This window comes from Vitis vinifera, chromosome 18 (genome assembly GCF_030704535.1).
Source record: "Vitis vinifera cultivar Pinot Noir 40024 chromosome 18, ASM3070453v1".
Lineage (NCBI taxonomy): Eukaryota > Viridiplantae > Streptophyta > Magnoliopsida > Vitales > Vitaceae > Vitis > Vitis vinifera.
The window spans coordinates 30294585-30319177 of record NC_081822.1 but is presented as its reverse complement, the minus strand read 5'-3'; the positions used below and the strand labels follow the sequence as shown (position 1 = coordinate 30319177).

General features: G+C 34.8%; 1 protein-coding gene and 1 long non-coding RNA gene across 2 annotated transcripts; both read left to right on the top strand.

The window, feature by feature from the left end:
* Positions 1–524: 524 nt before the first annotated feature.
* On the top strand, positions 525–22666 carry LOC100854725 (uncharacterized). Its single transcript, XM_019216466.2, is given in 9 exon segments — positions 525–973; positions 4063–4261; positions 4350–4567; positions 6628–7175; positions 7317–8062; positions 10869–10979; positions 11078–11295; positions 21108–21655; positions 21823–22666. Coding segments are annotated over 9 exon segments (3501 nt in total). The 5' UTR covers positions 525–889; the 3' UTR covers positions 22652–22666.
* Positions 19182–20386, top strand: LOC132253182 (uncharacterized). Its single transcript, XR_009464906.1, has 2 exons — positions 19182–19335; positions 20022–20386. It is a non-coding gene; the product is annotated as an uncharacterized LOC132253182 (long non-coding RNA).
* Positions 22667–24593: the final 1927 nt, after the last annotated feature.

Genomic DNA, 24593 nt, shown 5'->3' with positions numbered 1-24593 from the left:
TAATTAATAATGGATTAATAATTATATTTAAAAATTGGGATTTATTATATTTTACCCTTCAACCTATTACATGTTTTTTATATTGTCTCCCCATATTTAAAATCGAGTAATGTGTCATCTATACATCTTAAATGCTTGCAATGTACACTTGTCATGTAACGATGTTAAATTTAATGAACAGAAGTATTATGTGCTAAACACGTAAGCTCATTAAGTGAGGGTAAATTTATAATTTCAATATGAGCAAATTTTGAATATAATGCAATTTTAAAATTGTTTTTATGTCCTTTTTTTCTTTTTCTTTTTCTTTTTTTGGGTATTTATCTTTCCATGTCAGCGGCCTAAATATCATTGGAATGTGCTTTTGGGCACACGCTTAAATTTCATCACATTGGAGAACACGAAGACTACTGAAGATCAAGTTAGCCCCTATAGTAAAAGGATAACAAGCCCCACAAATTGATTGCAAGACTGTACCGAGAAAAAGCCAAAAGAACAATGAGAAAATATCCTTCCGGGTGTGTTTTGTGGCTGGAACTCCCAGAGGCCCCCGATCTCCGCTGCTGGAAGACACAGTCGATGGCTCCATCGATTACAAGGGCCGTCCAGCCAAGAGACCCACTTCCGGCGGTTGGAGATCCGCATATTTCATCATGGGTACCAACCCCTAACCACTAATCCTACCCATGAAATTATATGCTTATATTCCAAATAGCTTCTTTATAAGGACTCCAGATTCATATTTATGTAAGCAAGTGCTGAAGTTGCGGAGAGGTTTGCATACTTTGGCATACAGTCCAATCTTATAAACTTCTTCACGGACCGACTGGGACAGTCCAATCCCACTGCTGGCGAGAGTGTGAATATATGGACAGGGACGGGGAGTTTGATGCCATTAGTAGGAGCATTTGTTGCAGATTCTTATCTTGGTCGTTATGCCACCATCATTAATGCTTCTCTTCTCTACATCCTGGTTAGTTTCCCTCCTCCTTCATAATAGTAATGACCTTGTCATTGATATGATCCAGTGATAAAATAGATTTCCTGATTTTGGTTGGCTTTCTGAAATGAATTGATATGATTGGAGTACAATAGTGTCTTGCTCATCCCCACCCTTTGCTTGCTACTTTGAAAAGACTCATGGGAATCCATGAAATTAGCAGTCATATGAAGGCAGGAAAACTGATTAGTGGATATGTTCTAGTGCTACGACCATAAGAATTACTAGATTTGTTTGCAACCATTTCCTGAGTCTAGCTTAGTTCTGGTAACAAGTCACTAGAAAAATTATTTGTACCCACTCTGTCAATGATATAAATATTGTACACTCTGAACCGAACAAACTCTCGTGGTTTTAAAATGCATTACAATATTAAGAATAATTCATTCATACATAGAGCTAAAAAATTTTACTTCTATTTGTTGTTGAATATCACAATAGAATAGACAATATATATACGGTTAGAAGTAAGTCATTACAAATAATATTAAAGTCAATCCCCAAATAGTGTGGGAGTTAATTATATATTTGGCTTCACAAGGGTCATTTGTATGTTTCACCCTACAATCCTATACAACAAGATGAGGACACCATGTCTAGATAAAAGGTGATTGTTATATCTTACATTAGATAGAGAAAAAGGTTTATAACATTATATATACATACATATATATATATATATATATGGGAACTACTCTTAATCTTATAAATGCATTTTAATGTCATGAGGACCTATTGGATGAGAGCGGAGCGTTACATTAATTACCTGCAACTGATTCTAGACTATCCCATCATTCAAATATTTGTAACCTTACAAGGGATAGAAAGAGATCAGTGATAGGAAGAAAATCATGTTAAAATGTCTACAATTCAGCCTGGTGTTTAAAGCCCTCAAACTAACAATATTATCATGCTTAAAGGCACCAATCTGTTTTAGTTTATCTGACATGGTTGAGTGTGTGTTTTAATTAGCATACTCTATACTTGAATGATAGTCATCATTGAATGCGTTGGTATCAAATACAGGGATTAGTGTTGTTAACATTATCTGCTGTGTTTCCTGCTCTCAGCCCTTCTAACTGCCCAAAACGCAACAAAACCATATCGTGTTCTCCTCAGCTCCAAATAATCTTTTTTTTTCTCGTTATATTTAGTGGCAGTTGGGCTAGGTGGGCACAAGTCTTGCATCCAGGCTTTTGGAGCAGACCAATTTGATTGACAAAATCCAGTGCAGTGCATAACCAAATGCTCATTCTTCAACTGGTGGATTTTTGGTGTATTTGTTATTAACATAGTAACTCTTGTCAGTCTTGAGCTACATTCAAGACAACTTGAATTGGGGTCTTGGATTTGGAATCCCATGAATTGGCACGATACTGGGGCTGCTCATTTTCTTGCTTGGGACTAGGACTTATCGGTACAGTGTCAAAGGCCATGAGAGAGGCCCATTTATGAGAATCGGTCAGGTGTTTATTGCAGCAGATAAGAACTGGCTAGCAACACCTTCATCGATGGCTACAGAAGATTTAGCTGGAGGAACCTTGCAACACCTTTCTGCATTGTCAAATAATGTTTTAGAAACATGTTCCTTTGTACAGAATTTTTCAAAATCAAGACCTTTTATAGATTCATTTCTAACTTTTAGAAACCATAAAAAGGTTCCTTAGACCTTTATATATCCATATACTTGATTTTTTTGGAAGGTTTCTGAACAAGGCATTGCTTGCACAAGATGGTTCGAAAGGAAATGGAAGGCAGTGTACTATTGATGATGTTGAAGAAGCAAAGGCAGTTTTAAGGTTGTTTCCCATAGGGGCTACTTGTTTGGCCTATGCTATTGTGTATGCTCAGTCATCTACTTTCTTTACAAAGCAAGGATTCACCATGGACAGGTCAATTGGATCAGGGTTTGACATACCAGCTGCTTCACTTCAAGCCTTTATTGGCCTCTCCATTGTCCTCACCATTCCCATCTATGACCGCATCTTTGTTCCCATTGCAAGAACCTTAACTAGGAAGCCATCTGGCATAACAATGCTCCAGAGGATCGGAACAGGCATGTTTCTGTCTGCTATTTCCATGGTAATTGCAGCAAGAACATGGCTTGGTTGATGTGCCAAATGCAATTCTTCCAATGAAAGTATGGTGGTTGCTTCCCCAATACATCTTGTTTGGAATTACTGATGTGTTCACCGTGGTCGGTCTTCAAGAGTTTTTCTATGATCAAGTCCCAACTGAATTAAGGAGTGTCGGTCTCGCCCTTTGCCACTTGGTGGAGGAAAACCCCAAAACTCAAAAGGGTTATTTGAATAAAAGTGATGAAATCATCCTCATTCCTTAACTTTTTTTAACCTTAAAAAATATCAGTTTTAGACTAAAATACCCTCACATTTTTCTTATAAAAATAACCCTCTTTTAAAATACATGTAAATAATCAATATGTTAAAGTGGCATTTTTATATAAAAACAAGGTACTTCTATAAACAAGAAATAAAGAAAGTTAAATTTAAAAATATGAGATTTTTTTTTATCTTTTTTAATCAATTAATTCAAATTAAAAATAAAACCTAATAATGGTATGAAAGCCAAGATAGGAACTAATATTCAATAAAAGAAAATACAACCTAATAATGGTCTAAAAGTCAAGATAGGAACTAATTTTAAATTTATAAAATTAAAACTATCTCATGGCATAATTAGGTTGGTGCCTGTCACGCAACCTTTAAATCTGACTTTCAAAAGCTCATCCTTTGTCGCATTGAGCTGTATAAATAGGAGTCATTTATCGTTCATCGTTTCCATGAAGAGGCTTTTAGGTTACGGAAGTATGGTTTATGCTCCAGTGGATGCCATCATCAAAATAAATAAATAAACTATTTCACACTCAACCTATCACATGGGTCAATTTCATTGAATAAATTTACACCACATGTCAGTGGAAGCATATAAAAGGGAAAATTGCATAGAGACTTATTGAATCCTCTTGTCCAAAAGTCGTGGACACGAGATAGCTCTTAAAGAAAAAGATAACAACCGTACCTAACAAACACATCATATGACAGCACAAAGAAAAGTCTAAAGCAAAAGCAGAAAACATCCTTCCCCGGTGTGTTTCCCCCTCAAACATGACCATAGCTGGAACTCCGGGAGGCCCCGAATCTCCGCTGCTGGAAGACACCGTCGATGGCTACACGGATCACAAAGGCCGTCCAGCCAGGAGATCCACCTCAGGCGGTTGGAGATCTGCATACTTCATCATAGGTAAGCCCCAATTCCATCCATAAATTTATTAAAAATGATTTATTTCCCAAAGCTTCTTCATACAGACCTCGGCTTCATATGTAAGCAGGTGTTGAAGTTGCAGAGAGGTTTGCATACTATGGCATACAGGCCAATCTTATAAACTATCTTACGGGTCGATTAGGGCAGTCCATAGCCAGTGCTGCCGAGAATGTGAATACATGGACAGGGACGGGGAGTCTACTGCCATTGGTAGGAGCATTCGTTGCAGATTCTTATCTTGGCCGATACCGAACCATCATTATTGCTTCTCTTCTTTACATCCTGGTTAGCTTCCTGCAGCTCCTTCGAAACTCGTATGAGTTTTTCCTTGATGTGATCAAATAATAAACCCCACTTCTACACTCATAATTGCAGCCTGTTTTTCCTTTAGATTTGTGAGTTTCTAACAATCTTTTTTTCATCTTGACCGACTTCCATTTTATCTCAAATTTACTTCACTGTTTATTAATGATTTCTCAGTGTAATTTATTCCAAAAATAGGTGGAAAATCATGGTATATGATTATTTCTCTATTATTTAATGATTATGTTAATGGAAAGTTAATCACAATATATCTCGGGTGAATTAATTATTATTTTCTTTTCAAATGAATATTATAGAAAGATTAAAAATTGGCCACGTGCTTTAAAATATTGAGCGTGCAGCATGTGGCTTGTGAGTTGTGATCCATCCAAGGGAGACAAAAAAAAATGAACCTCGAAGTCTACTACACTGGGTATCAGTTCAATGTGGACAAAAGTCTCCCATCAATTACTTCCTTGTATTTTATGGGTATTGTACCTTCTAAGTTAAGATGTAAATAAATTAAAATAGTAATCATTCATCAATATATACTAGTAATTTAAAAGAGACAACAAAATTTATCAGTTTATTATTTTAATAATCTGTTAGTCCTGAATGTGATTTATGTATATGTTATTATGTTTGTGAGAGGCTATTTGACTTGATTCGTATATAAAGCACTTATAGATATATTATCATTTTTTTTACTATTTTTGTAACAATTCAGTTTCAGTCGTGTAGATATTGTCCATTTTAAACTAAAAGGATCTTCACGATTATAAAAAAAATCTACATGATTAAATAAGTTCATACATAACTTTTTCCCCTATATAAAATATCACAATCATCTCACTCCCTCTCCTCCCCATATGCAGATGTTGTATTGATATCATTTATAATAGATCACTTTCAATTATGTAGATATTATTTGTTTTCAATCCAAAGGACTTTCACGTCTTTAGAGTACATTCACATTATTAAAAGAAATTCATATATAAATAGTATTAGGAACTCTTTCCCTTATCGAATTTGGAAAAAGATTTTTTGTCTTCTTCTTTTATTTTATTTTGCTTTGTTTTGTTTCATCACTTCTTTTTCTTTTTTTCTTTTTTTTCTTTGGTTTTGTTTGTTTAATTTATTCTTTCCTTTCCTTTCTTACCCCTTCCAACATTTTCCTACTTCACCTTAATTTGTTTTGTTTGTTTCCTTTCCTTTCTAACCACTCTCAACATTTTCCTACTTCATCTTGGTTTTAGAATTTCATTGAAAATTTTTGTGAAAAAATAAATTGGTTTGTAATTCTTAGAAAAATTGTAAACCTAAGATCATCTTTTTAAAATAATGAAAATGCTTCTTTTTTACTTTCATTTTTCTATCCTTTAACTAAGATCGTCTTGACAATGTTTTAGGCTCAACGTTAATTTTTATGATGAAAGTCTTTTGGATGAGATGTGATAAGTTACAATTTCCAATTCATAATGAAGTGTGATAATGGCTAAAACATGTAATAATTGCGCTTTTTACTAAAAGAATGTACAACTTTTTTTCTATATTAAACTTCACTATTGATATGCTTAGCATTTCGACAGATATAATCTAATGGCTTAAAAGACGGATGAGAATTGTGACAATTTTAGTATTGGTAATTAATTTAAAGACCTTAGGAAATATTTTTGGAAAATATATACTAGCTTGAAAAACACTCATAGAGTCCATGAAATCAGTGCTTATATAAAGGCAGGAAAAAGTTTTCTAGTGTTAAGAGCCACAAGAATTACTAGATTACAACCATTTCCTGGTCCCTTGAACACTGGCAACGAGTCACCGGGGAAATAACCTGCATCTGATTCTAGACTCTCCCCATTGTTGAAAAATTCATACTCATATAGAGGACTAGATAGAAATTAGTAATGTTAGGAAGAAAATCATTTCAAAATGTATAAAATTCAGTCTGGTTTTTAAAGCACTAATTCTAGCATGCCGTTGGAAGCTTCTTCTATGCTTGAAGGATGATTATCTTTGAATGGATTGACATGATGCAGGGACTAGGGTTGTTAACACTGTCTGCTGTGCTTCCTTCTCCCAGCCCTTCTGACTGCAAAGAAAGCAACCAAATCACATCATGTTCTCCTCCTCAGCTCCAAATAATCCTCTTCTTTTTCTCATTATATTTAGTGGCAGTAGGGCAAGGTGGGCACAAGCCTTGCACCCAGGCATTTGGAGCCGACCAATTTGATGGACGAAATCCAGAGGAATGCAAAGCCAAAAGCTCATTTTTCAACTGGTGGTATTTTGGTCTTTGCTTTGGTACTGTAATAACTTACTCTGTCTTGACCTACATTCAAGAGAACTTGAATTGGGGTCTTGGATTTGGAATTCCATGCGTTGTCATGATAGCGGCACTGCTCCTTTTCTTGCTTGGGACTAGGACTTATCGATATAGTGTCAAAAAGGATGAGAGAAGCCCATTTGTGAGAATTGGTAAGGTGTTTATTGCAGCAGCTAAGAATTGGAGAACAATGCCTTCACTGGTAGCTACAGAAGAGTTAGCTAGAGAAGCCCCACATCACCAGCTTTCTCAACAATTCAAGTAAGGCTGTAGTAAAAATGTTCCTCAGAGATTGGTCTTAATGTTTTGAAATTTGATAGTGTTTTTTTCCTTATACGCTAACTTTTACTTCATTGGAATTCATTTAACATATCATATTTGGGTCACTTTCTATTTTGAAAGGTGCTTGAACAAGGCGTTGCTTGCACCAGATGGTTCCAAAGGAAATGGAAGGCAGTGTACCATTGATGATGTTGAAGAAGCAAAGGCAGTTTTAAGGCTGTTTCCCATATGGGCTACTTGTCTGGTGTATGCTATTGTGTTCGCACAGTCATCTACTTTCTTTACCAAGCAAGGAATCACCATGGACAGATCGATTGGATGGGGAATTGACATACCAGCTTCTTCACTCCAAGCCTTTATCAGCCTCTCCATTGTCCTCATCGTCCCCATATATGACCGCATCTTGGTTCCTATTGCAAGAACCTTAACTAGGAAGCCATCTGGCATAACAATGCTTCAGAGGATCGGAACAGGCATGTTTCTGTCCGCCATATCTATGGTAGTTGCAGCGCTAGTTGAGATGAAACGACTCAAAACCGCTCAAGAACATGGGCTGGTTGATATGCCAAACGTGACCCTTCCAATGAGCGTATGGTGGTTGCTTCCCCAATACATCTTGTTTGGAGTTTCTGATGTGTTCACCATGGTTGGTCTTCAAGAGTTTTTCTATGATCAAGTCCCAATCGAATTAAGGAGTGTTGGTATCGCCCTCTACCTCAGTATCTTAGGTGTAGGGAGCTTCCTGAGCAGCTTTCTTATCTCTGCAATTGAAAAGGCAACCGGTGGAGATGGCCAACATAGCTGATTCAATGATAATCTCAATCGGGCACATCTCGATTACTATTATTGGTTTCTTGCAGGGCTGAGTGTGGTAGGATTGAGTTTATACCGGTATTTTGCAAAGTCTTACATATACAATAGGGGAAGTACATTATGAATGTTATTGCCTCAATTGTTGTAAACATGCTCAATAAAAATTGTTACCATAAATTTGTGTATGTGTTGCAGTTCAACAGTTAACTAGGTTTAGCATTTTAAAAATAAAGATAAATAGAAGAGATATTGAGCATTGTGTATTGATGGTTCCATATGAATGCATGATTTTTTATAATATAAATAAAAAATAAGAATTTCATCATTATGACAATCAAAATCTTACTCTTATTAGGGATTTAAATTCCTAACTTTTACACGATACTTACACGGATTATCTTCATTTTGATTCTATTTATTGTCGTATTCTCGCATACCAAATACACCCTCATTAAAATGATTGATCTAATTTGAGGCAGCTTAAAATTCTTTGTGGGTGCATTTGTTAGTTTTAGTTTTTGGGGCTAACTAGACAACCACACAGGCTGAGCCTCAATTCTCTTAGCTTGGGTTTGGGCTGCCTCAGGCCACCCTTAGCTTGACCCAAGGGGTTCTTCAAATTGGGCTGAAAAATTAAGTCCTTGCTTAGGCCTGACCCAGGAAGCAAGCATTTTGTTAACAAAATTTAATTCTTATAATGTTTACAAGTGGATGGACCGCGATTGTAGTACTTGGTGAGCATCTAAGTCCTAATCATTTTTCATGTGGTAAATAGCTTACCAAACATGCATTTTTAATCAAAGTTAAAGTGTCATGCACTAGGGTGATTTAAGAAGAGATTTTTTTTTTTCCTTTTTGTTTTCTTTACCTGCTCTTGATGCATTTATGGTGGCAATCATTCAACAGTAACAAGTGTAGTAGATGAACGATAAGGTTCAAGGGAAAATATTGACAAAAGAAGTGTTTAAAGATCTATATAATTTCAAGTACCTATGTCTCGTTTGCCGTTATTGTTCAAGTTATTCCTCATTTGGTATTATCTATGTAATTTTGTCTTTTCAAAAACTATTTGTTTAGTCAATTTTAGATTGACCACTCATTCTTATAATTTTTGGGTGGAATTATGTAAATATGAACTGTATATTTACAAAATATATATATATATAAAGAGAATCCAAAAAAAAATGATTTTCATTTCATATACTAAAATAATGTCAACATCGTATTATCCCAAAATGCTCTTACATGTGTTTTAGTTTTAAAATAACACTATTTTAGACTTAAAGTACTTTTGTTGGTTGAACGATGTATCATCCTTATGTGAGTTAGATTAATATATAAAAGTATTTTTCGAGTACTATAAGATCAGACATTGTTTTAGTGCATGAAATGAGAATCATTTTTCCCAAAATACACTTTTCATGGACTTACACTTTTTTAGGCTATCTTTTCATTCATATTTTGTAAATAGTGCATGTTTACATAATTTCTCCTAATTTTTTTTTTGCATGAGTATGATCTTGTGGGAGAATATTTGCATGCATGTACATTTCCATGTATCCTTTCCATGTTTAGGGAATATGTCATTTTAAGTCGCTGTATCTACATTGCCTCAAGCATGTCTTAAGTTCATTGCTATTATATTAAGTCATACTTTAGGTGTGTTTTAGATTTAATTATTATATTACTAGTTAATTATTCTTCAAGAGTATCAACTCATATTTACTTATGTAATAATAAAAATATTTCTAGAAATTTTGCATCTTTGGAATCCACCTTTTCTTGTCTCATGAAAATGAAATTCTACTTAATGGGTTGAGAGTGTAGAATATCATCTTAGAGAGAGAGAGAGAGAGAGTTAAAGCTAACAAAAACACAAGGTCATTGTTGGGTACCCATCTTAGTCCATTTTTATGGTACAATAAGAACATACAAAGTACAACAAAAAAAATTAGTTAGTGGGAAACATTGAATTGTTCACCAACAACAATATGGAAATAGGATAAATCAAGATCTTAGGCCCATATCAATATAGTAGATAGCATCTATGTAGATAAATCACTCACACTTCACCAACATGGCCCTTCTCAATTTTAGACACAAACTCATAATTGGTATGTCAACACCACTCTTAGAGGACCTTTTAGTTTAGAGAGAATACATTTACATATTTTATTTTGAGTTGATTATCCAAGATTATTAAGTTTTCTATCTCTTCATCGTTAACCCTTTACACATAAAGTTTGTTAGGGTAGAGTCTTGCAATAATTTATAAATAAAATATTTTCAAAAGTATTTTTTGAACTAATTAATGATGGATTAATAATTTTATTTAAAAATTAGGATTTATTATGTTTTACCTTTCAATCTATAGTATGTTTTTCATATTTCTCCCTCACATTTAAAGTTCAACAATGTGCCTTTAATACTTCTTAAATATATATAATGTACATTTATTGTGTGATAATGTTAGTTTTAATGAATAGAAATATCATGTCCTAAATACATAAAATAATTGAGGGTAAATTTGTAATTTTAATATGTGCAAATTTTGAATATAATTCAATTTCAAAATTGTTCTTACATCCTTCCTTTTCTTTTTTTCTTTTCTTTTTGTATTTATCTTTCCATGTCACTGCCTAAATATCATTGGAAGGTGCTTTTGGACACACGCTTAAATTTCATCACATTGGAGAACGCAGAGACTTCTGAAGAGCAAGTTGGCTCCTATAGTAAAAGGATGACAAGCACAAATTGATTGCAACACTGTACAGAAAAAAAAGGCAAAAGAAAAATGAGAAATTACCCTTCCGGGTGTGTTTTGTGGCTGAAACAAAGCCATGGCTGGAACTCCCGGAGGCCCCCGATCTCCGCTGCTGGAAGACACCGTCGATGGCTCCATCGATCACAAGGGCCGTCCAGCCAAGAGACCCACCTCCGGCGGTTGGAGATCCGCATATTTCATCATGGGTACCAACCACTAACCCCTAATCCTACCCATAAAATTATATGCTTACATTCCAAATAGCTTCTTTATAAAGACTCCAGATTCATATTTATGTAAGCAGGTGCTGAAGTTGCGGGGAGGTTTGCATACTTTGGCATACAGTCCAATCTTATAAACTTCCTCACGGACCGACTGGGGCAGTCCGTACCCTCTGCTGCCGAGAGTGTGAATACATGGACAGGGACGGGGAGTTTAATGCCATTAGTAGGGGCATTTGTTGCAGATTCTTATATTGGTCGTTATGCCACCATCATTATTGCTTCTCTTCTCTACATCCTGGTTAGTTTTCCTCCTCCTTCATAATGGTAACCTTGTCATTGATATGATCCAGTGATAATATAGATTTCCTGGTTTTGGTTGGCTTTCTGAAATGAATTGATATGATTGGAGTACAATGGTGTCTTGCTCATCCCTACCCTTTGCTTACTACCTTGAAAAGATTCATGGGAATCCATGAAATTAGCTGTAACGCCCAGACATTTTCTTTTAAGGGTAATTTAGGAAATTGTTATTAATAATTTAATTAGTTAATTAATTAATTTAATAAAGTGGAAGAGGGGTAAAAGTGTAATTTTACGAATAAATACCTTAGGTATAAATTAGAAATTTTATTCTTTCCTTTCTTTTCTGAATAGAATTCCTGTTCGTAGAATTCCAGAGAACGTAAGATTGGAGTCAGATTTCAGGGTTGAAGAACAGATCTCTATAGGTAAGATTCTAACCCCTAGTTTAATATTTTAGATTCATTGATTAATTTCAAACACATTAGATATATATTTTTTTTTAGAAAACCCCAAATCTAGATTAGGGTTAGATTATTTTTTTTTAATTCGTTTTAATATCAAATAGTGAAAATTTAATATTTTGATTTTAGTATTGGAATTTGGGAGATCTTAAGTTTTATTAAAAAAAAAAAATTGCTTGGAATATTTCGATTTTAGGTTAGGGTTAAATAAAAAAAAAAGAAAAAAAAAAAAAAAGAACGCGTGTACAGCATTGGAAGGAAGGAAGGAAGAAAATAAAAAAATAAAAAAAAAATAAAATGGGGGCGTACGTGTACCGGAAGCAAATGGAAGCCTTTAATATATATATATAATGAATATGATGATGGCAATGGAAAAAAAAAAAAAAAAACTTGCTTTTTGGTTTGGTGGTTTGGTGTACCCGAGACAACTAGGTAATGGTTTAGTGGCTTTTGAATTGGTTAATTTAAAATAATAATATTTAGTTTTAGATTAATGAATAAGATAATAGTAATAATGGTATTTTTTTTTTAAATAGAATGAGAGATTTAGCAAAATATATATATATAGAGAATTTTATAATGAAATAAAATTGTAATTTAATTAAATTAGTAATTTGTTATTAGAAACAAATTGGAAATTTATTAGTTTTATTTAAATAAGGAATATATTAGTTAAATTATAAATAAATAGTAATAATTGTTTTTCTTATGTTATATTAGGTGAAGAGTAGATTATATTTTTTTTTCAGAATTATTCTTCTCCCAAGCTTTCAAGGATTTCTTTTGAGGTAAGGGAAGTTAATGTAATATTTATAAAATTAAATTATTTTATATGATATTTTGAATTGTGGGAAATAAAATGATATTTTGTTACCATGCATGGATCAAATTGTTTTGCACTAAATATTATGTTGGAATATTTTGTTTTATTTATGACATAAAATATGGAGATATTATGTTGTGTAAGTTTGAATACTTGAACAAAAACATCACTCTGGTTTATTTGGCCCTTGTCAACGGGATATAATAGTTGACTATTCGGCCCTGTCAACGGGATATAATAGTTGACCTTTACATTTCATGGTGGGAATGTAATTGATTTGGACCCCAGCCTCTAGGGGTTTGGTTAGAGGTTACTAGTACTAGTAGTGTTTGGTTCCGTCCACCAGGAACAATTTGAGACTAGCCACCCATTTGAAAAGTCCCACCTAACTGGGCATTTGATATTTGATAACCAGAGTAATGAAAAATTGAATGGATTTGATTGAGTCTGATGTGAAAGTGTTTGAATTTGATATGAAATTGGTTGGTTGAATTTTGAATATATTGGTATTTTTGGAACTCTGATATTTGATGAGAAAAAAAAAATAAAACTGATATCTCCTATTTGAAATGAAAATATTTGATCCATGAATTGCATTAATATTCCTTATTGGGCTGTGAGCTCATTCCCAATTGTTGAAAATTTTTCAGGTACTCTTAGTTCGGGTGAGGAGTGATGGCTAGGCTGAGGAATGGTCATCATTAGGATTTGACTTAGGATTTTATGTTGGATTTTGTTTAACTATTAGTTATGTTCATTTGGATCATTTGATATTTGGAAGTTATTTGGAAATTGAATTTTGAGGATTTTAGATTTTGTTCCGCTACTCTGAACAGGTATTTGGTAATTGGTAACATCCAGTTACAATATGATTGTTTGGGTCAGATTATACTTTAAGCCTTCGGGTTTGAGGTGTGAAATGACCGTCACGCCCTTGGAGTGGGTCTTGGGGCGTGACAGAGTGGTATCAGAGCACTAGGTTGTGATCTTGATGGGAACTTGTTTAGTGTACCTTTGGGGATAGATGAGTGACGCATTTGTTTAAGTTTTAGTTTCATTTAGTATAAATTCCAATTCTTTCTTTATTTGTAAATTTTCTAATTGGTTCTTTAATGACTAATTTAGTTATGCCTTATTATTTTAGGACATCATGCCACCAAGAAGAGCAGCTTTTTCACAAAATAGTCAAGCTAATGATGATGTACCTCCAGTTGAGGGTTTGCCTCCCGTGAGTGTAGAAGGGATCTATAGGTATCTTGGGACACTAGTTGGTTTAGTTGAACACCAAGCTCGAGCTGTTGGGACTAATGTTCAGGGACAGTCTTCATTTTCTAGGGGTAGCTCTTTTGATGACTTCAAGAAATTGGGTCCTCCTTACTTTTCTGGTGTTACAGATCCCACAGAGGCAGAGGCTTGGATCCTTAAGATGGAGAAATTCTTTGGTGTCATAGATTGCTCTGAGGAGCAAAAAGCCTCTTATGCAGCTTTTATGTTAGATAAAGAGGCAGATCATTGGTGGCGTATGACTAGGAGACTTTTGGAGGATCAGGGACCCATAACATGGAAACAATTTAGGGAGGCTTTCTACAAGAAGTATTTCCCTGACAGTGTTAAGCGGCAGAAGGTGGGAGAGTTTATTCGTTTGGAACAGGGGATATGACTGTGGCTCAGTATGAGGCCAAATTTACAGAGTTATCACGTTTTTCCTCACAATTGATTGCTACAGAGGAGGAAAATGCATTAAAGTTTCAGGATGGATTGAAGCCTTATTTGAAGAACAAGATATCTATTCTGAAGCTTGGTGTCTATTCAGAGGTTGTTGACAGAGCCCTTATAACAGAGAAAGATAATAAGGAGCTTCATCAATATAGGGAATAGCAAAGGAAGCGAAATAGGAGTGATGGTGCTCATGGTAATCAAGCACAGCGAAGGTCTACATCAAGAAGAAATCAGAATAAAGGGAAGGCAGCGCAGAATTTAGATGAGGCTTGTCCTACTTGTGGTAAGAAGCATGGGGGTAGGCCATGCTATAGAGAGATTGGAGCTTGCTTTGGTTGTGGGAAGCAAGGACATTTGATCAGAGACTGTCCAGAGAATAGGAAGTTCATCACTAGGAAGCCTAAAGAGGAAAATAAGGAGGATAAACAGAAACCCAAAGCCCAAGGACGGGTGTTTGCTATGACTCATCGAGATGCTTAGGCCACTTCTGATGTGGTGACAGGTACTCTCCGAATCCACACCTTATTTGCTAGAGTCTTGATTGATCCTGGATCAACACACTCTTTTGTTTCAGTATCTTTTGCTGGTTTGTTGGGTTTGCCTGTTGCTAGCATGGACTTTGATTTGATTGTTGCTACTCCTATGGGAGATTCTGTTGTGGCTAGTAGAATGCTTAGAAATTGTATTGTGATGATTGGTTATAGGGAAATGCCAGTTGATTTAATACTCCTTGACCTTCAGGATTTTGATGTGATTTTGGGGATGGATTGGTTAGCTTTCTACCATGCCTCTGTTGACTGTTTTGAGAAAAGGGTGACGTTTAGTATTCCTGGTCAGCCTAAGTTTAGCTTTGAAGGGAAGCATGTGGACAGACCACTGCGTATGATCTCAGCCTTGCCAGCTAGTAGCTTGCTTAAGAAGGGTTGCCAAGGATTTTTGGCTAGTGTGGTAAGTAATGAAAGTGATTTGAAGTTGGAAGACATACCCATAGTAAGGGAGTATCCTGATGTCTTTCCAGAGGATTTGCCTGGCTTGCCACCAGAGAGAGAGGTGGAGTTCACTATCGATCTGGTACCAGGAACAGGTCCTATGTCTAAGGCCTCATACAAGATGGCACCTGTGGAGCTTAAGGAGTTGAAAGTTCAGCTTCAGGAGTTATTAGACAAGGGTTTTATCAGGCTTAGTGTTTCACCTTGGGGAGCTCCTGTTCTATTTGTGAAAAAGAAGGATGGCTCAATGAGACTTTGCATTGACTATAGGGAGTTGAATAAGGTGACAGTGAGGAACAAGTATCCCCTTCCTCGGATTGATGATTTGTTTGATCAGCTACAAGGTGCTTGTGTGTTCTCTAAGATAGATCTTCGATCGGGTTATCACCAGTTGAGGGTTAGAGGGGAAGATGTACCCAAGACTGCTTTTCGAACTAGGTATGGGCACTATGAGTTTCTTGTTATGCCTTTTGGTTTGACTAATGCACCTGCTGCTTTTATGGACTTGCTGAATAGGGTATTCAAATCCTATTTAGATCAGTTTGTGGTGGTTTTTATAGATGACATCTTGGTATACTCAAGAAGTAGAGAGGAGCATGAGGGCCATTTGAGTATTGTATTACAGACCCTCAGAGATAAGCAGTTGTATGCTAAACTGAAGAAGTGTGAGTTTTGGTTAGACCGAATTTCTTTCCTTGGGCATGTGGTAAGCAATGATGGCATCTCAGTTGACCCTGGCAAGGTAGATGTTGTAGCTAATTGGAGAAGACCTAGTACTGTGACTGAGATTCGAAGTTTCTTAGGACTTGCTGGTTACTATAGGCGGTTTATAGAAGGGTTCTCTAAGATTGCCCTACCTTTAACTAAGTTGACACAGAAGGGAGTTAAGTTTGAGTGGTCTGATGATTGTGAATGTAGATTCCAAGAGTTGAAGAATAGATTAGTGTCAGCTCCTATTTTGACTATCCCTTCAGGTTCAGGAGGATTTGTGGTGTATAGTGATGCCTCTCATCAGGGTTTAGGTTGTGTTCTTATGCAGTATGGGAGAGTTGTAGCTTATGCTTCTAGACAGTTGAAGCCTTATGAAAGGAACTACCCTACTCATGATTTGGAGTTAGCTGCTGTGGTTTTTGCACTTAAGATCTGGAGACATTTTCTGTTTGGTGAAACTTGTGAGATATTCACAGATCATAAGAGTTTGAAGTATTTATTTTCCCAAAAGGAATTGAACATGAGACAGAGGAGGTGGATAGAACTACTTAAGGACTATGATTGTATTATTCAGTATCATCCTGGGAAGACGAATGTTGTAGCTGATTCCTTGAGTAGGAAGTCAGTTGGTTCTCTAGCAGCTATTAGAGGTTGTCAAAGGCAGTTACTTGAAGAGTTGAGGAGTTTACAAGTCCACTTTCGAGTTATGGGCTTAGGAGCACTTGTAGCAAATTTCAGAGTACAACCAGACTTAGTTAGGAGAATTAAGACCCTACAAAAGAATGATTCCCAATTAGTGCAAGTTATGGAGGAAGTTAAGAGGGGCAGTAAGCCTGATTTTGTTTTGTCAGATGATGAGATCTTGAGATTTGGGACTAGACTTTGTGTCCCAAATGATGAAGACTTAAGGAGGAAGCTTTTAGAGGAAGCTCATTGTTCCAAGTTTGCAATCCACCTAGGAGGGACAAAGATGTACAAGGATTTGAGGCAAAACTATTGGTGGTCAGGTATGAAGCGTGATATTGCACAATTTGTGGCTTAGTGTTTAGTGTGTCAACAAGTGAAAGCTGAGCATCAGCGACCAACAGGGTCTTTGCAGCCACTTGCTATTCCTGAGTGGAAGTGGAAACATATTACCATGGATTTTGTGATAGGATTGGCAAGAACCTTAGGGGTTAATAATGCTATTTGGGTGATTGTTGATCGGTTGACAAAGTCTGCTCACTTTTTGCCTATGAAAGACAACTTTTCTTTAGATCGTTTAGCTTCTCTTTATGTGAAGGAGATTGTGAGAATGCATGGAGTACCAGTTTCTATAGTGTCTGACAGAGATCCTCGTTTCACTTCTAGATTCTGGCATAGTCTACAAAAAGCTTTGGGCACTAAGTTGAGTTTTAGTACTGCTTTCCATCCTCAAACTGATGGCCAATTAGAAAGGGTAATTCAGGTTTTAGAAGACTTGTTGAGAGCTTGTATTTTGGACCTGCAAGGTAATTGGGATGATCATTTACCTTTAGTAGAGTTTGCCTATAACAATAGTTTTCAAGCTAGCATTGGGATGGCACCTTTTGAGGCATTGTATGGTAGGAAATGTCGATCTCCTATCTGTTGGAATGATGTTGGAGAAAGGAAACTTTTGAGGCCTGAACTTGTGCAGTTGACTTTTGAAAAAGTTGCTTTGATTAAAGAAAGATTAAAAGCAGCTCAAAGTAGACATAAGAGTTATGCTGATCATCGTAGGCGAGATTTGGAGTTTGAGGTGGGTGATCATGTGTTCTTAAAAGTTTCACCTATGAAGTCTGTGATAAGATTTGGAAGAAAAGGAAAACTTAGTCCTCGTTTTGTGGGTTCGTTTGAAATATTAGAAAGAGTAGGCACTTTGGCATATAAAGTAGCCTTGCCCCCAAGCCTATCTAAGGTTCATAATGTGTTTCATGTTTCGACTCTAAGGAAGTATATTTATGATCTCTCTCATGTTGTGGAGTTGGAGCCTATTCAAATTTTTGACGACTTGACCTATAAAGAGGTACCCGTTCAAATTGTGGATGTGATGGATAAGGTACTACGACATGCTGTTGTCAAGTTGGTAAAGGTCTAGTGGAGCAATCATAGTGTTCGTGAAGCTACTTGGGAGTTAGAAGAAGAGATGAGAGAAAAACATCCTCAGTTATTCCAAGACTCAGGTATGTCAAGTTTAGAGGACTAAACTTTTGTTAAGGAGGGGAGGATGTAACGCCCAGACATTTTCTTTTAAGGGTAATTTAGGAAATTGTTATTAATAATTTAATTAGTTAATTAATTAATTTAATAAAGTGGAAGAGGGGTAAAAGTGTAATTTTACGAATAAATACCTTAGGTATAAATTAGAAATTTTATTCTTTCCTTTCTTTTCTGAATAGAGTTCCTGTTCGTAGAATTCCAGAGAACGTAAGATTGGAGTCAGATTTCAGGGTTGAAGAACAGATCTCTATAGGTAAGATTCTAACCCCTAGTTTAATATTTTAGATTCATTGATTAATTTCAAACACATTAGATATATTTTTTTTTTTGGAAAACCCCAAATCTAGATTAGGGTTAGATTATTTTTTTTTTAATTCGTTTTAATATCAAATAGTGAAAATTTAATATTTTGATTTTAGTATTGGAATTTGGGAGATCTTAAGTTTTATTAAAAAAAAAAAAAAATTGCTTGGAATATTTCGATTTTAGGTTAGGGTTAAATAAAAAAAAAAAGAAAAAAAAAAAAAGAGAACGCGTGTACAGCATTGGAAGGAAGGAAGGAAGAAAATAAAAAAATAAATAAAAAATAAAATGGGGGCGTACGTGTACCGGAAGCAAATGGAAGCCTTTAATATATATATATATATATATATATATATATATATATATATATAATGAATATGATGATGACAATGGAAAAAAAAAAAAAAAAAACTTGCTTTTTGGTTTGGTGGTTTGGTGTACCCGAGACAACTAGGTAATGGTTTAGTGGCTTTTGAATTGGTTAATTTAAAATAATAATATTTAGTTTTAGATTAATGAATAAGATAATAGTAATAATGGTATTTTTTTTTAAATAGAATGAGAGATTTAGCAAAATATATATATATATAGAATTTTATAATGAAATAAAATTGTAATTTAATTAAATTAGTAATTTGTTATTAGAAACAAATTGGAAATTTATTAGTTTTATTTAAATAAGGAATAGATTAGTTAAATTATAAATAAATAGTAATAATTGTTTTTCTTATGTTATATTAGGTGAAGAGTAGATTATATTTTTTTTTCAGAATTATTCTTCTCCCAAGCTTTCAAGGATTTCTTTTGAGGTAAGGGAAGTTAATGTAATATTTATAAAATTAAATTATTTTATATGATATTTTGAATTGTGGGAAATAAAATGATATTTTGTTACCATGCATGGATCAAATTGTTTTGCACTAAATATTATGTTGGAATATTTTGTTTTATTTATGACATAAAATATGGAGATATTATGTTGTGTAAGTTTGAATACTTGAACAAAAACATCACTCTGGTTTATTTGGCCCTTGTCAACGGGATATAATAGTTGACTATTCGGCCCTGTCAACGGGATATAATAGTTGACCTTTACATTTCATGGTGGGAATGTAATTGATTTGGACCCCAGCCTCTAGGGGTTTGGTTAGAGGTTACTAGTACTAGTAGTGTTTGGTTCCGTCCACCAGGAACAATTTGAGACTAGCCACCCATTTGAAAAGTCCCACCTAACTGGGCATTTGATATTTGATAACCAGAGTAATGAAAAATTGAATGGATTTGATTGAGTCTGATGTGAAAGTGTTTGAATTTGATATGAAATTGGTTGGTTGAATTTTGAATATATTGGTATTTTTGGAACTCTGATATTTGATGAGAAAAAAAAAAATAAAACTGATATCTCCTATTTGAAATGAAAATATTTGATCCATGAATTGCATTAATATTCCTTATTGGGCTGTGAGCTCATTCCCAATTGTTGAAAATTTTTCAGGTACTCTTAGTTCGGGTGAGGAGTGATGGCTAGGCTGAGGAATGGTCATCATTAGGATTTGACTTAGGATTTTATGTTGGATTTTGTTTAACTATTAGTTATGTTCATTTGGATCATTTGATATTTGGAAGTTATTTGGAAATTGAATTTTGAGGATTTTAGATTTTGTTCCGCTACTCTGAACAGGTATTTGGTAATTGGTAACATCCAGTTACAATATGATTGTTTGGGTCAGATTATACTTTAAGCCTTCGGGTTTGAGGTGTGAAATGACCGTCACGCCCTTGGAGTGGGTCTTGGGGCGTGACATTAGCACTCATGTGAAGGCAGGAAAATTGATTAGTCGATATGTTCTAGTGTTAGAACCATAAGAATTACTAGATTTGTTTGCAACCAGTTCCTCGGTCTAACTTAGTTCTGGTAACAAAGAAAAATTAAAATTTTTTGTAACTACTCTCAATGGTATAAATATTGTCCACTAACTCGATAAACTCTCACGGTTTTAAAACACATCTAAAATATTAAAAGTAATTCATTCATATATAGCACTAGAATTTTTTCTCTCAATTTGATGTGAATATTACAATAGAGTGAACAATATCTACATGGTTGGGAGTGGATCACTACGAATAATATCAGAGTCAATCCTCGAATAGTATGAAAGTTAATTTGGCTTCCCAAAGGTCATCTATCTATTTCACCTCACAATCATGTACGATGTGATGAGGGCATCATATCTACATAAAGGGTGATTGTGATATCTTATAAAAGCCTTTTAAGGCCGTGAGGACCTATTAAATGAGAGTGGAGCATTACATTAATCACCTGCATTTGATTCTATACTCTCCCATCATTGAAAGATTTATACCCTTACAATGGATAGACAGAAATCGATGATGTTAGGAAGAAAATCATCTTAAAATGTCTTAAATTCAACCTGGTTTTTAAAGCTTTCAAACTAACAATATTATCATGCTTAAAGGCACCAATCTATTGTAATTTATCTGACATGGTTGAGAGTGTTTTAATTAGCATACTCTATACTTGAATGATAGTCATCATTGAATGCGTTGGTATCAAATACAGGGATTAGGGTTGTTAACTCTATCTGCTGTGCTTCCTGTTCCCAGCCATTCCGACTGCCAAAAAAGCAACAAAACCATTCCGTGTTCTCCTCCTCAGCTCCAAATGATATTCTTCTTTTTCTCGTTATATTTAGTGGCAGTTGGGCTAGGTGGGCACAAACCTTGCATCCAGGCTTTTGGAGCTGACCAATTTGATGGACGAAATCCAGTGGAGTGTATAGCCAAAAGCTCATTCTTCAACTGGTGGATTTTTGGTGTATTTTCTGTTACCATAGTAACTCAGTCAGTCTTGAGCTACATTCAAGACAACTTGAATTGGGGTCTTGGATTTGGAATCCCATGCATTGGCATGATACTGGGGCTGCTCCTTTTCTTGCTTGGGACTAGGACTTATCGGTATAGTGTCAAAGGCCATGAGAGAGGCCCATTTATGAGAATCGGTCAGGTGTTTATTGCAGCAGCTAAGAACTGGCTAGCAACACCTTCATCAATAGCTACAGAAGATTTAGCCGGAGGAACCTTGCAACAACAAGATTCTCAACACTTCAAGTAAAAGCAAATAACTTTCTGCATTGTCAAATAATGTTTTAGAAACATGTTCCTTTGCAAAGAATTTTTCAAAATCAAGATATTTTATAGATTCATTTCTAACTTTTAGAAACCATAAAAAGGTTCCTTAGACCTTTATATATCTATATACTTGATTTTTTTGGAAGGTTTCTGAACAAGGCATTGCTTGCACAAGATGATTCGAAAGGAAATGGAAGACAGTGTACTATTGATGATTTTGAAGAAGCAAAGGCAGTTTTAAGGTTGTTTCCCATAGGGGCTACTTGTTTGGCCTATGCTATTGTGTATGCTATTGTGTATGCTCAGTCATCTACTTTCTTTACAAAGCAAGGATTCACCATGGACAGATCAATTGGATCAGGGTTTGACATACCAGCTGCTTCACTTCAAGCCTTTATTGGCCTCTCCATTGTCCTCATCATTCCCATATATGACCGCATCTTTGTTCCCATTGCAAGAACCTTAACTAGGAAGCCATCTGGCATAACAATGCTCCAGAGGATCGGAACAGGCATGTTTCTGTCTGGTATTTCCATGGTAATTGCAGCACTAGTTGAGATGAAACGGCTCAAAACTGCGCAAGAACATAGCTTGGTTGATGTGCCAAATGCAACTCTTCCAATGAAAGTATGGTGGTTGCTTCCCCAATACATCTTGTTTGGAATTACTGATGTGTTCACCGTGGTCGGTCTTCAAGAGTTTTTCTATGATCAAGTCCCAACTGAATTAAGGAGTGTCGGTCTCGCCCTCTGCCACTGTATCTTTGGAGTAGGGAGCTTCTTGAGCAGCTTTCTTATCTCTGGAATTGAGAAAGCAACTGGTGGAGATGGTCAACATAGCTGGTTCAACAACAATGTTAATCGGGCACATCTCGATTACTATTATTGGGTTCTTGCAGGGCTGAGTGCGGTAGGATTGAGTTTATACTTGTATTTTGCAAGATCTTACATATACAATAGGGGACGTGCATTATGAATGCACTTGATTCAGGTACTTCAATTGTTGTGGACATGTTCAATGAGAATTGTTATCTTAAATTTGTACATATCTGTTGCAGTTCGACGGTTAGTATTTTAGAAGTGGTTGCCATAAGAAATTACATTTTTCAGTTTCCAAAACAATGAGAAGAGAACATTGAACGTTGTGTACGTATTGAAGACTTGCCATAAAAATCCACACAATGATCTTCGATTTAAAACTCGGTCGATTCAACCGGTGACAAGGCCTGATCCGATCCGGGTCGCATGTTGAGCTGGGGATGCCATTGATCCGCTATTGAACCAGGCCGCCTGGGCCAAAATGGATTTTAATATGGGAGAATTACCCTTAAGGGTAGGTTGAGGGAAAAAATGACCAATGAGGGTAGGTAAATTTGATAAGTCTTGTAAAGGGTAGGGTAAAATGATGATAATTCCTCCAAAGGCCTTATTTTGTTTAAATGTCAATACTACCCTTAATAAGTGAAGTGAAAAGCAAGGAAAGTGAAAAGCAACGGAAAGTGAAAAAGAGTTTATTCTCCCTTTCTTTAACCTACCTGGAGCCGAGTTGTAGAAGAAAAAGGGGAAAGGAAAAAGGTGCGCACTTCAGGTCATTATCTGCAACCGATACACAAAACTTGTTTTTTTTTTTGTGAATCTAGCAAGAAATCCATTAAAGGTCAGTTTTTTTTTTTAATACAAAAAAAAACGTCAGTTTATGGAAAAATAAATAAATAATTTAAAAATCGGATTGAATGAAGGAAAAGTTAATAATTTTAACAATGTAGCTGTAAGATATTAGATCTGAAATATTGAATGAGGTTTTTCAGAAAGAAATTACATTTTTTTTTAAATGTTATTTAAATTTATTTTTTTGAATTTTTTTATATTATTTAGGTCATATTGAAGATGTGTTTTTATTTTTAATTTATTTTCTGGGTGGGTTGTTTGATATGATTATTATTGATTTCCATTGAAAAGGTTTGCACTTTAGTTTTGTTGTTAAGACTTTTTGACATGATTGAAGAAAAAATGTTCTCAGGTGTTTCATGCTTGTTTGGGACCACTTTGTTTGTATATTTATAAACATATTTGGATTGTCATTGAAAACTGAAATCCCCTTTGTACGAGACCACTTTGTCTTTTATTATGAATTTGTTAAAGAGTTAAGGTCACTATATTTTTGTTATAAATTTGTTACCTTTTTGTATAAGTATTATTTTGGTATGATGAGTCGAATGCCTAGTAGTTTGAAGGTTGTGTAAAAGAACCATTATTTCAGTTATAAAGTATAAGTACAATACAAATGCAATATAGTTACAATGAAAAAATATTAACATTATGATACATTACAATATACCAAAATGACAAAATATTGAATTATTTTTTACTGATTTGGCATTTCTAGGCTATCATGTTGTATTTCTATCATAAAGCATCCTTGCAAGCTAAAATTATAAAAAAAAAACAACAACAAAAATACACTATTGTAATTTCAATACATGAAGTTGTTGATGATAATCCAATGATGGATAAAAAAAATCTATAAAATTAATTTTTTTTTATATAAAAATATAGAGGTATAATAAAAATACAATACAAATACAATAACATTACGATACATTACGATAAGGTAAAATTTTGAAAATGTCAAATTTCTTATGAAACTGGGCAATTATGGGTTCTTTGGCATATCCCTAACATGTATAATATACAACAAATATTGTTATTTATTATATAAAATATGTCTCTCAATTAATTATAATTTTCATTTGTTTATTTTGTATTCGTTGTACAATTTTCATTGATTGTAATATTGTGAAATAGTTGTTGATGATAATCCAATGATGGATAAAAACAAATCTATAAAATTAATTTTTTTTATATAAAAATATAGAGGTATAATAAAAATACAGTACAATTACAATACAAATACAATA